Genomic DNA, 13,191 nt, shown 5'->3' with positions numbered 1-13,191 from the left:
AGTACAACAGCAAGAAAATGAGATACCTTTTAATATAAATTTATGATAAACAAAAATTCAATTGTGTGACAATACCAAACACTGAAAGAACATGTATAGTCACAGAATCTTATATTCTTCCAATAAAGAGTATAAATTGGTACAACCACTTCGGAAAATAATTAGCTGCTTGAGTTAATCATTCACATGCCCTATGTTCCAGCAATTCAGTTCCTAGATTTTATATATACACCTAAAAGAAAAGTGAAAAAAGTGTGCAAATCACCACACTTTTTCATCACAATAGTTGAAACTGAAGGACATGAATTCCTGTATGGTTAACTATGCCAAGAAGAATAATATTTTATTTTGAAATATATTATTTCTGTGCATGAAACTACAAAAAAAATCTATTAAGTTTCCACCCTGGGTACAACACTTTAGATGAAAAGTAACTAAAATTAAGATGAACCTAAAAAGTAAACTAGAGAATTTAAGCAAGAAAAAGATGAAATAATAGCCTGATTAAACTCTAGCCACATTCTTGAAACTATAGCCATCCTTTGGAATATAGCTTAGAATCGTGAATTAAGTTCCCAAGGTTATCAGAATAGTTAAAGCCTACACACTTAAAATTCATTCACTTTGGTCCTTAAATAATGGCATCTAGAAATTACATAATTTCTATTTTATATAGTAGTTTGATTATTCTACACAAAAGCATGAAGCACTGACAACTGGAAGCTGACAATTTGAAGAGGAATGACTTTTCCACAAAACAAAAGGCAAAAAAAAGTTAGAAAAATAATAATTAGACCAAAAAAAGCTCAAACCCAAAACTAAAACAAAAAATACAACAGCCTAGAGAACTTTTGGTGAAGCTACAAAGAACCTCACATACCTCAACAGTATAATGAAGATCATGATAATCGTAGCATGATACGATAACTGATGATCACAACCTTAATCAAAGGTTATTTTAGTATTCTAAATACACTGGTAATTCAGCAACTATATACTAGTTCCAAGAACTAGTAGAGTGGGTAAACAAAGCAAACCAGGTTAACTTTAGCACCACGTAACTAGGTCTACTATGTAATTTCAGGGTGTACTCAAACATTCTGCCACCTTCATGCTTGTCTTTTTTGTTAATTCGATATAAAACCTTAAACTGAAAGGACTTAAAGCATTCAGTTTATTAATCACAAAATGAAGAAAAACCAAGAATATACCTGCACTGGGCATAAAACATGGGGCAGAAGGGAAAGAGAATAATGTATACTTAGAAGCTCAAAAAACTCAAAGCATTATGTCAGATAACCCAGTTTACTCCAGTAAGTATTCATAGATGTTTTGCCAGAGGAATGATTACACAGCTAAAAATGAAGGTATTATGCTAACCAAGATTTTTTATTCTCACACACACACACACACACACACACACACACTCACTAACCTTGGCCATAAACAAAGGAACTTCAAGTAAGCACTACTGTTAACCATTACAAATGTAATTAACCATATAGAAGGTAGAGAATTGTATCATATTTAATGAAAATCTTACCAGAGTCAACATTTTATGGGTTTTGTTATTAAAGGAGTAAATTTCAATTGTGTTAAAATCACCTTTGTGCAAAAGCCCATATCCTATGCTAATAAAAAATACTGGCAATGAACAGCAACAGTGGTTAGGCTGAGGATGTCAGAATTCATAAATTAATTTAATATTGGATAGTTACCTTATTTTTGGACTACTGTGCTTGAAGAACTGTAAAAATTTGGGAATCATGATGTTGAGAGGACGATCTAACGCATCACTATCTAAAATCTCAGCAGAATCTTCACATATCTTCTGAAGAGCACCAAATGCTCCCTGTAAAAGGCATGTATTTAAATTTCTAGAATTCATTTAAAATGAAGCCACTTTAAAAGTAAACTGAGGAATATTAACTAACATATGGATTAGTGTTCTCAGCCTACATGTAAATGCTGCCTTCTAAAATACATAAATTTAATCACTGAATTTTTTTCCCCCAGAGGTTAGTTCACTGTGTGTAGCCTGCGATACACATACTGGAGAGAAAAGCTGCTACCTCTTTATTGTAGAGAAATCATCTCTGGCTCAGAGAACTCTCCTGGTTGACACTTACACCAACAAGGATTGGTTATTGTAGCTCCAGGAGTCCTTTTCAGGTCCTGAAATCCAGCACAGAAGGAATATTTTTCTTGTCCTATTGGTTTGCAGCTGTAGATGGATTAGAAGTTCTCTTCAGGCTAAACACAAAACTTTAGGATGCCAAACCGCTCCTCCATACCGGAAGCCTTCCTGAAGGTGATTTTAGCATGTTTTCTCAGCTTCAAAAATTTAAGGTATTTCCTTGGTTATAAAATGGGATTGGAACAGTTTGGTCCAAACACTGGCTCAAGTAAGCCCAAACTGGGTAAGTGTAGTCATCTGGGAGTAACTAGCAACCATTTTGACTAGATCCCTAAGTTCTTTCCCAGGAGAAACAAACTGTTGAGTAACTCATACATTAACAACCAAACCCATGGCTGGGAATTAACCCACTCTATTGCTGGCTCAGCAGAACACCAGATTAGGAGATTTGCTACCATCCTTGAGTTCATGTACTGACACCATAATTGCAATGACTCTCTTCTGGACTTGTTCTGAATTATTTCAGATCTTCAAAGAAGAGCCAACAGCCATCCCAAAGAGTGTATCGCAGACCACCCTATATACGGATACATACTCAGTTGGGGTGAGGTTTGGGATCTGTGCCAACCATTGACTCTGGATGCAGAGTGGAGAATGACTGTGGGACTCTGCCCTGCATTATCTAGATCTCTGATTGGATCTTTACATTGGCTGCAGAAAGAGCATCATACAGCTTATCAATAAAATGGGAAAGAAATATAAGCCCAGGTGTGGCGGAGTCTAGTTTTCTGTAGTGTTTGGGGTCAAACACTGCCTTTGCATTCTTCTTGATATCTTCCACCCTTCTGATTCCTGGTCCATCTTTGTCTCCTCCCTGTGGAAACTTGAGGGTCTCACCTGTTAGTATTCTGTGGAATCCTACAGGGTGGGTTCTGGTTCCCATAGTGTGTCTGTTGCTTGGTTTCCTGGTGAGGGGGACTTGTTCCTAATCATTCCATTTTAAAACAGAAATTACTATGCCACTGAGTTACCCAAAGTCTCACTTGAAATATAATGACACATCTTTATTTTAACATTAAATGACTATATTTGGGTTGGCAGGGATTTTAATAAATATTATCTAATCCAAAAACCCTAACTCCCCTGAAATATTGTCAATTTAAGTCAATGCTATTTTTCCCTTTTTAAATATCAGTTTGTTAAAACTGAACATATAACATTTAGGTATAAATATGTTTAGCTATTCTGTGCTTCTGTTTTTGAAGCACATTAAGTGTTCCTAATCGACACCATTAAGTTATTACTTATAAACCATTCCCTGGGTATACAAAATCTGTTAAAGGGGCAGGCAATTCAAATTGGCCTACAACCATTTCCCTATAATCATTTTTGCACCAAAAGGTGTAACTCAGAGCTCTTGTACATAATATATAACCTACTTACAATTTTTTTTCAACCATTCATTTTACTGTTCATAATCCCATCAGTACAACTTTGGTGATTATTCTCCAAAGTACAGTTAATTTAAAAAACATCTAAGAGAAGGTAAGGTCCTTTAGAGTTTAAAATACCTTAAAAAAAATTGGGGGATTTTTGAAGTTTAAATTTTAATTAAAACATAGTTTCAGTTCTTAAATTTACCATGCATTAAATTAACATTAGGGATTTCTAAAATATTTGACTAGTACCTTTTTTTTTTTTTAAGTTCTAGTTGTGAAAGCCTGTTAAAGTGACTCTAAATGTGAACTTAACTACTGTGGCAATAAAAATCAAAGTAAAAACTTCAACTAAGAGCAAACATTTAGTCAATCATTCCATACCAGTAACTACAAATCTACATCTTTAGTTCAGGTACATGTCGATACCATCTACTTAAGACAAGACTTCTATACAGTAGCTCCACAATTTCATGATTACTACAGTTTAAATTTTTTGTTATTGTAAAGTGATTGCTTGAAATTCTGATCTCCTTTTATGTTATGATTAAACCAAGGCACTATTTAAATTAATTAAATGCTTTATGATGATTAAAGATTACTTGGGCTTTTCCAGCAATCTCTTTAGTGTATTTTCAAAGTATTATTAGAAAATGTGTATAGGAAAATGAAGGATTTTTTTTCTTTTACAAAGGGAGAATGGGTAGGTAAGAGTGACTTTACACACTCCTTTGCTAACTCTCTCTCCATCTTCCTATCCCTTCTCCTCCACCCCAAGTCAGAATACCATCTAACTCCTTTTTGTTAGTTTATTCCTGTGCCTGCCTTGCCTCCAAACTATCTCTAAACCCAGCTTTTCTTTCTTTTTTTTTTTTGAGAGAGAAAGCAGTCACTGCTTTTGAGAGACAAAACGGTTTCAGCTTAAAACATGTTTCTACCCAAACTGGAAGCCTGCTAATGAAAGAGATACTTAAAGTATTCATCAAACAGTGAGAAATTGTAGAAGAAATCTATACAGACTCTCTCTCAACTCCTCAAATGGAAAGGTTGTTACTGATATGATCAGTGGCAAATAACAAGAGTACATAGTTAATGTATGATTAAGCCATGAAACCTAGACAACTAAACATAATGCAGACATACACAATAGAAGGCACAGACAATTTAGAGAAGCTAAAAAAGTACTATCATACATACATAACATATATACCCAAGAATAGTTTTAGAACATGACAAAATAGACACTTCTCATCAGAAATATAGTAAAGAGGTTTTATAATTTGACAGTCTTTATAGAAAATAATAAAATAAATGATCATAAATATAAATGTAAGACACAAAGGTGACTTTAGTCTTTTAAGTTGAGAGGAAATATTTTTGTCCCTAAAGGATGCTAACGTATAATATAAGAGAACAGAAAAGAACAACTATATAAGAAGCAAACAGCGTTACCTCACAGGTGTTGTAATCTTCAGAATCCAAAAGGCTACAAAGTTTTGGTAAAAGGTCGGGCCAGTTCTGCAGTTCTCCTTTGGAGGCTATGGTTGTAATCAAAATACCTTCAAAGAAAACACACATCTTTAGGAAATCCTACTGTACTATGCAGATACTGCCATGTGAGCAAGTATGTGCACCCACATACATATCCTTTTAACTGTCCCAACCATTGTAAATAATTCTCTAAATGACCTCCATAATCACCATACCGTATTTGTGGAAAAACCACAGCATGAACCAAATCTGTTTCTAATCTTGTTTCCCAATACTTAAACCTCTAAGTTCTTTTTACCAAGCATCTGTACAAAAGGCTGCAACTTTTTCTTCTCCAACAATAGCAAGAATAGTTCCCCTAATTAAAATTACTCCAATTTTGTAAGTTATATAGAAAAGAACAGAAGGAAACATACCAAAAGGTTATCAGTACTTATCACTGGATGATAAGTTTATGTTATAAGTTTGTTAAGTTCAAATAATAGGTATATTTAGAAACTAAGAACAGCCCCCTAGTGTAATCTGTGATCATAGCCATGGACTAAGAACAGCTCCTTAGCATAACGTGTGATCACAGCCACTGACTATGGTAAGGAGAGCACGGTAGATGAGCATCAACTGAGAACAATCTCACATGTCCACTCTTTTTGCAACACTCTCCCATCATGTAGACAGGCAACATACTCCTACAGCACTTCACACTTACTGCATATCATGGATGTATTGCCAGCAAGGTGATCTTGTAGGCTGAGTGGAACATGTTGATTGATCATGTTGCTTTGACTGCCTGGATTACTCCAATTGTGTTGTGCAGCTTAGTTGTGACAGTGGATTATGCAAATACACAAAAGTGTAACAAAATTTTTTTATTAATATTTTTTCTGCCTTAGTAGATATACACTCAAAATGCCTGCCATATAGTAAGTACTCAGTGATCATTACTGAACACCAAATTCCACTGTTTATGTGTATAAATTTTCCTTTTCTATTTTTGAGTAAATTTGTTGGCAAATATTTACCCTCCACTACAAAAATTAAATTATATGGTAAGAATCAATGTATTGTTAGCATTTTAAAGGTACAACCCCTATAATAAAAGTCTTCCAAAAGCAGCAAATACAGACCTACTCCTTCTTGCCATTTTTTCTTTCCTCAAGTTAAAATATAAAAGAATTGAGGGAAAGAGACTGATCTAGATCTGCCTGAAAGAAACCAAGCATGTCTTAAACAAGACTACGAACAAGCTATAATAAAAATTAAACACCATCTACAACTTGGTACCACAATCTGTTGATACCGTTTTTGCATTCATTAAAGAATGCTGATAGATGAACAAATTCCAAATTTATCTCATCCTACAATTTCATTCACTACCAAAATATCTTCCAATACCTAGTATACTTGCAAAAATTGAAACATGATAAATAATTCTCAGTTTACAACAAATATGGGAGTGAAAATTGGTATGAATGGCAATACCTATTTTAACTTAAAATGTTTAAATAACACACTCTGACCCAGTAATGCCACTCCTACAAATCCTATAGAAATATTTTCACAAGTGTATAAGTAACACACACAAAAGGATGTTCACTGAAATTTTACAAATAAATCATCTACTTTTTAAAAAAGAGCAACAATTCTAGTCAATGGATTACCATACAGTTTTTAAAATGTGGTCCATCCAATCCTTGACAATATCTCCAATATATATTAAGGTTAAAAATTAAAAAGGCAAAACGCAAAAAAATACAGTTGTACTGACCCTGTTAAAAATTATGCACCTAAAAAAAAAGATCTGTACCAATACTCAAGCTTTCACGATATATACATTTCTACAGTGTTAACTTTTTAATAACCAGCAAGTCCAATTTTACAATCAGTAATTTATTCTTTATTAATTAAAATATTAAATACTATGTTGCAAGCATTGTATTAAGTGCTAAGAAATAAAAATACAAGTAATACATGGTCCTTGCCCTTAAAGAGCTTAGTTAGCACTGTGGTTCTCAATCCACTGGATTCTGACCACTACAGGACATCCAGAACTGTCTGGAGACATTTTTGGTTGTAACAACAGGCGGTATGGCTGCCATTAGCCATGTAGTAGGCAGAGGCCAGGGATGCTGATTAACATCCTATGATGCGTAGAACAGCCCAACAATAAAAAATTATCGGGTCCAAAATGTGAATTGTGCTGCAGCTGACAAACCCTGGTTCTAAAGAAATAGAGATCTCTTAAACTAGTAAGATAGTATACTTATGCTACTATACAGATAGCAAGAATTTTCTACTAAAGATAATGAGTGACAATTGTTTCCCAATTCTTAGAAATGCCTTTCAGAAACCTAGAGTAATTATTTTGCTTTTAAAATATCTTCCTAAAATTTTTTTTTAAACCTTTTTATTATGTGAACTAAAATCAACCAATTTAAGAGAAAGACAGACAAACAAAAAAACAAAAAATTTCCCCAATTTACTTGGCTGGAAATCATCAATGTTTCTAAATAAATAAGCTCACCAATTTTCCTGAAGCAAAAGAATTTATTTTATTAAAAAATTCAAAAGGATCATGATTCATTAGATGAGACAGATACATGATTAAATACTTTAGACTCTTAATGCTATGCTCCCCAAATAATTTCTCTCTTCTTTGGTATGTGAGTCCTACTGATCATCTTTACTAGTCTGCATCCAAAAAACAAAAACAAAACAAAAATGAGAGGGGGGCAAAAAAAGTTTTTTGTAAAAAAATTTAGACTGGACAATTTAACTGGATAAGCTGTTCAACTTCTTTCAGGCTGACAGCTTCAATTTACTCTATTTTTATCACAGGCTTATTTAAATAGAATGTTTCAAACATATATAAATGAGAAATGTAACAAAATAAATGTATCCTTTACTCAACTTCAACAACATTCATAAACACATGGCCAACTTTGCTTCATTTATATTTCTATCCATGTCACAACTAAAAACTCCCAATTGTTTTTGGATCAAATCACAGACATCATATCATTATTTAAAATATACTGCAGGTACTTCTAAAGTTCCTTCAATTATTTTTTTAGTGGAGTAAAAAAAAAAAATTCCATTTGATTAGTTTCTATACTCAAAACTGCAGTGATCTCTCACAATCAGAATACTTAGTACATAATACTAACTAGAACAAAATACAAACTAGAACACTTTAAAACCAAGGACCTTTCGTATTCTATTAATAGATACCAAGAAATAAAAATTATCCCCAAGTATTTCATTTCCACTCATCTCCATTTTTAAATAAGATGTTAAGTCAGAAGATACTTTAAGTGCTTAATTAATTACCAAGATAAATGCTGCTTGCAAACGTTCAAAAACCTTTAGGGAACACAGGAATCCAGCACTCAGCAGATGTAACCAATTCTTTCCCCAGAAAAAGTCAGAAATTAACTTTCAATTTCTAATCTTTCAAATTTAAGACACAAAGTACTGTAAGGTTTGAGTCAACTGGTACTTAAAGATCTAGGAAGTCTCTTTTCTCAAACCACAAACACCCCTAACCACTTCATTTAAAATAAGGGTTAATGACATTGTTTAATGTAAGACTGTCTAGAGGGAAGTTACAGAGCCTCTGTTTTATAAGCAAGAAAGAACTGGGTGCTTTTCCGGGTCAATAAAAGTCAAGTTTACAATGAGACAAAAAACACAAAACTAAGGAATACAAAAATTAAGGGTATGACTCACTATAAAGGTTCTAAACTGATTTCCATTTAACCAACCTGCCAGATTAACAGAAGCTTTCCAGGTTCCCTGTAAAATTTAGCTGCATTAAGCCATGGCATACTGAATGTTGTCCACTAGTAAGCTACTCTATAGTACACCTACCTATTTCTGCTTCCTCCAGTTCATGTGTGTTGTTTACCAACAATCGGTTGTGTTTGCTCCCAAACCTATTTATATCAGTTGTTATATAATTATTTTACAATATTACATAGGCTGATAAAAAGAAAAAGTTATGCTTTCAATGAATACAAACAAGTTGAATGAAAAGACTAAAAACTTGCTGTTGATTAAGGTGTACACAAGGCAACTATTAAAAACTAGGGAGAAAATCTAGAATTTTATACTTAGATTGCTTTACAAAGTTTTCCTTTCCATATAAAAGAAAGTGAAACTGGAGATTAGAGCCCATGTATTAAATCAAGCAAGGGAGTCAGATAATAAGGAACTTCAATCTGTATACCCAAAGAAAAGGCCATGGTCCTAAATAAAATATCCAAGGTTATCAAACATCTCTTGTTATAACCCTTTTATTCAACTCCAGTTAAGCAACCACCAAAGACCCCGCTATCATTGGATAAGAAGGCTATTACTATAATCAAAACATTATTTCAAAACCATTCAAGTGGTAATGAAATGTTTTCCCAATCTCAATTCAACATGAAGTGAATAACAAAAATTCCTATGGAAAAGATCCGTCATATCTAAAACCAAGCCAGTCACAAAGGCAAGTGAAATTACTACAATGTAACTTACCTACGGTGGCTCTAATGAGAGGAGAGGAGTCACCAATATTATTCAAACATTCACTTTTAATAAAGTCTGTTACACCATTTGGAAAATTTTGAAAATGTGCTTTCACATTATTCTTCAAGATGAGACCACTCAATGATCTTGTGGGTTCGTCTGTAATAAACAATAGTATTACATTTTAAGTTTGTTTTAAAATGTACCAAAAACAATAACTTTAAAAAAATTATATTTAAAAACTGATATCAACATTCCAAAAATTTAATTTTCCTATAATCAGGGAGAAAATGATTATCAAAAGATTAGCTCCATGATTTAGTTCAGAGTTTCTCAACCTTGGCACTACTGACACATTTGGCTAGCTAATTCTTTGTTGTGGGATGCTACCCTATGCATTTCAGGATGTTTAGTGGCATTACTGGCCCACTAGATGCCAGTAGCACCTCTCTAGTTTGACAATCAAAAATGGTCCCAGACAATGTTAACATGCCCCCACCACCACCATCACCACCACCACCACGAGGGGAAGGAATTATCCCCGGTTGAGAACCATTGATTTAATTTGAGTTAGTTTTATCTATATACTCAAGCTTTACTGGAATGATATAAATATCAAAATAACAGATCTAAAAGATCAGTCATTAAAAATACCCTCTTAAAAAATTACGTGGACAAAGTATATATGGGATTACCTTCACATAACAAATATAATTGCCCTTAATTTTATTATGCTTTTCACTTGCCTCTGGGCTAAAAAAAAAAAAAAAGGTAAAAATTAAAAGTTTAACTACAGATGGTACAATAAATTTTCGAAAGGCAATTTAAAATTTAACACTAGACTATAACTTATAATTGATGATTTAAAACTGGCATCACCACTAACAATATTAACAATAATTGACATCTTCTGGATGCTTATTATGTATTAAATACTGCTGAGTGCTTTCTAAGCAGTACAGCATTTAATCCTTAGAACTTCATGAGACAGGTATTATCCATATGAAGCTAAGGCATTTGTCTGAGTCCAACAAAGTTTCTACATGGGAAGCCAAAATGTCAACAACCTTGAGAGTCGAGTTCCAGAGTCTACACTCTATATAGCATCGCCCTCCTCAAAGGGATACAAGCCACAAACAGCTGGCATCTAAAACAGAATATGCTATATAGTATGGCTGTTTTACATCTCTTATTAAGAAAAAAAAAATACCCCAAGTTTGTTCTAGTTCTAGTTGGTAGTATGTTCCCAAAGTTTAATTTGGCATTGAAATCTTCAAGGGTGGAGGAACATGGAAAGGCAAAAAGCAAAATTTCTCTGGACATAAAACTCATTTAGGCAAACACAGCCTAAGAGCATTTATATCATCATTTAAAAACTTTCCAGTTTCAATTATAATCCATTCCAGTGAGTAACAAAATGAAAAAAATACACTTGCTTCCCAATCTAAATTCTCTTTAAAGTTTAAAACTGCCATGAAATAAATGAATAGCCAGTTATTTAACTTCCTGGAGTAGTAAGTTTTCTTTTCTTTGGTCTTCTTTAAATTGGCTCTTAATTCACAGCCATGTAATTGTATTTTAAGTGGCATGTGTATTTGTTTACAAGAAATACACTATACTGTTTTTGCAATAAAGGCTACCAAATGAAGAGTCTTAATAAGCCACAACATCACAACATGAGATGGGGCAATTAAAAATGAAAAAATGTACAGCCCCTGCCCAAAATCTACTATTAAGTAAAAATTTCACTGGGCCTCAATTTGCTCATTTGTAAAGTAAGGGAATTAGACCAGTTTATCCCTGAGGTCTCTTCCAGTTACAAAATTCTGTTCTAAGTTTAGTGTTTAAAAATTAATATAAGCAATGGAGATAAAATTACTAAAGGAGGATTTTTACTATAAGATGTTAGTTATGTTACAGATGGCCACAATGCTAAGATTTTTTAAAATGGAAAACTAGATATAGCCAACTCATGTCCCAATTTTTCCAGGGGAAAAAACATTAGTAAACACAAGAAGAAATATCAGGTATCATACATATAAAGTTCTTACTATGTCCTTTGAGAAACTATGCCCACATGAACAGAAGAAATACATTCTAAAATAAAACACTTTCCAATAAACATTTTATGGTTTTGTAATTAATAGGTCTCTGTGGAAGCAGTTACACCCAACCTCTTTTACCACTATTTGTATTGCAAGGCTTTTTTAAATTACATTTTAAGAACACTTATATCCTAAGAAAACCTTGACGAAGAGTGTAATGTTGTAACAATCTTAAAACTTGGAACCTAAGGTAGGAACGGGACAGAGTAGATGGTTTAGCAAAAGTAAGTTTAAAACGTTCAAGTAGAACAATCACAGATTAGAAAATTCATTTACTAAATATTTTAGTGCTTTAAAAACAAATATTGATTACTGATCACCAACCATGTGTGAATAAAATAAAATTTTTATATTAAAAAGCAATTTATCATATACAGTTTTCAAACTAGCTATACTAATTGCTGAATTTAAAAGATATGCTGAAGGAATTCCTAGTTGCTTAATACTCAGATTTAAAATTTTTCTATTATGCTCCTTAATCACAAACAAATCCCCTAAATTAACTAGAAAATTATTTGAAGACAATTTAAAATGAATCACTATAGTGTAGATGGATTATCAAAATCTGAATAAAATGCAAGATAGGACCATTAGCCTGTTAGAGCTCGAAGCTGAAACCTTACAGATGGTCTGTAGTCTAACCCAGGTATGGTTAAAAGAAGCAAGAGAGGTTAAATGATTTAGTGTCAAAGTAGAGTCTAAAACTTGATATTTCCCAACTCCAAATGCTATGTCTTTACTAACTGCACTCTGGCTTCTGAAACAGTAATCACTGAATAGTGTATAGCATACTTTCATTCAGAGGCCAGAAAGTTGCTCAATAATATTTGAGTGCTTTCCATGTGCATGACAATGTTCTAGGAAGGGAATACTCAATACTCAAATAAGAGCACTATGAAGAACACCCCTAACTACAATGGCAGCTCCATGAGGGCAGAGCTTCTTTCTTGTTTGGTTGGTTCACTTTTCTTTCCAGAGCTTGCAAATTACCCGGAAAGGAGGAAGTGCTTAATCTTTGTGAAATAAATAATATCTGCTGGGGCACAATAAATGTATTAGAAAACAATCAAATGGCATGTCATTTAAAAATGAGGCTAGTATTCACGCTTTAAACACATAAGTTAATTTAAATTTAAAATTGTTGCAGAATAGTTAACAAAAAATTTTCATGTACACTGTTAAGTTTTGCTTTATCCGAACTTCCAAATTTTTCTACAATGAACATACAGAGTCTAGTGTCCTACAACGAACATAGTATTATGAAAAAAACTTGTAAAAAATACTCAGCGTTTCATTTTTATATATTCAATTATTAAACCCTGCATTATTAATCTGTGTACTAAAAACATTAATCCTTGTGATATTCATGTACAAGGATTGAAGTAAAACACCAAAATAGACTTTGCAACACTTTTTATTTATAAAGGATGAGGGAATTTATTATATAAACACCCAATTAACAACGGAATGCTTATTAAACATATATCTAAATGCCTAGGGTGCTTGGAACTCT

At 33.1% G+C, this 13,191-nt stretch overlaps 1 protein-coding gene across 4 annotated transcripts in view; it reads right to left on the bottom strand.

Moving 5' to 3' along the window:
* Window positions 1-13,191, bottom strand: part of TNPO1 (transportin 1) — a 99,357-nt gene that overhangs the window by 53,010 nt on the left and 33,156 nt on the right. For all 4 annotated transcript variants that reach the window (XM_037800812.1, XM_037800813.1, XM_037800814.1 and 1 more), the window contains exons 4-6: window positions 9,583-9,732; window positions 5,026-5,132; window positions 1,719-1,852 (exon numbers count right to left, since the gene is read on the bottom strand). In XM_037800812.1, coding sequence (XP_037656740.1) covers window positions 1,719-1,852; window positions 5,026-5,132; window positions 9,583-9,732 — 391 coding nt within the window. The remainder of the gene's footprint in view (window positions 1-1,718; window positions 1,853-5,025; window positions 5,133-9,582; window positions 9,733-13,191) is intronic.

The sequence above is a fragment of the Choloepus didactylus genome, chromosome 13 (genome assembly GCF_015220235.1).
Source record: "Choloepus didactylus isolate mChoDid1 chromosome 13, mChoDid1.pri, whole genome shotgun sequence".
In the NCBI taxonomy this organism is placed as follows: Eukaryota; Metazoa; Chordata; class Mammalia; order Pilosa; family Megalonychidae; genus Choloepus; species Choloepus didactylus.
The sequence above is the reverse complement of the archived record's forward strand: the minus strand, read 5'-3'. Positions and strand labels throughout refer to the sequence as shown.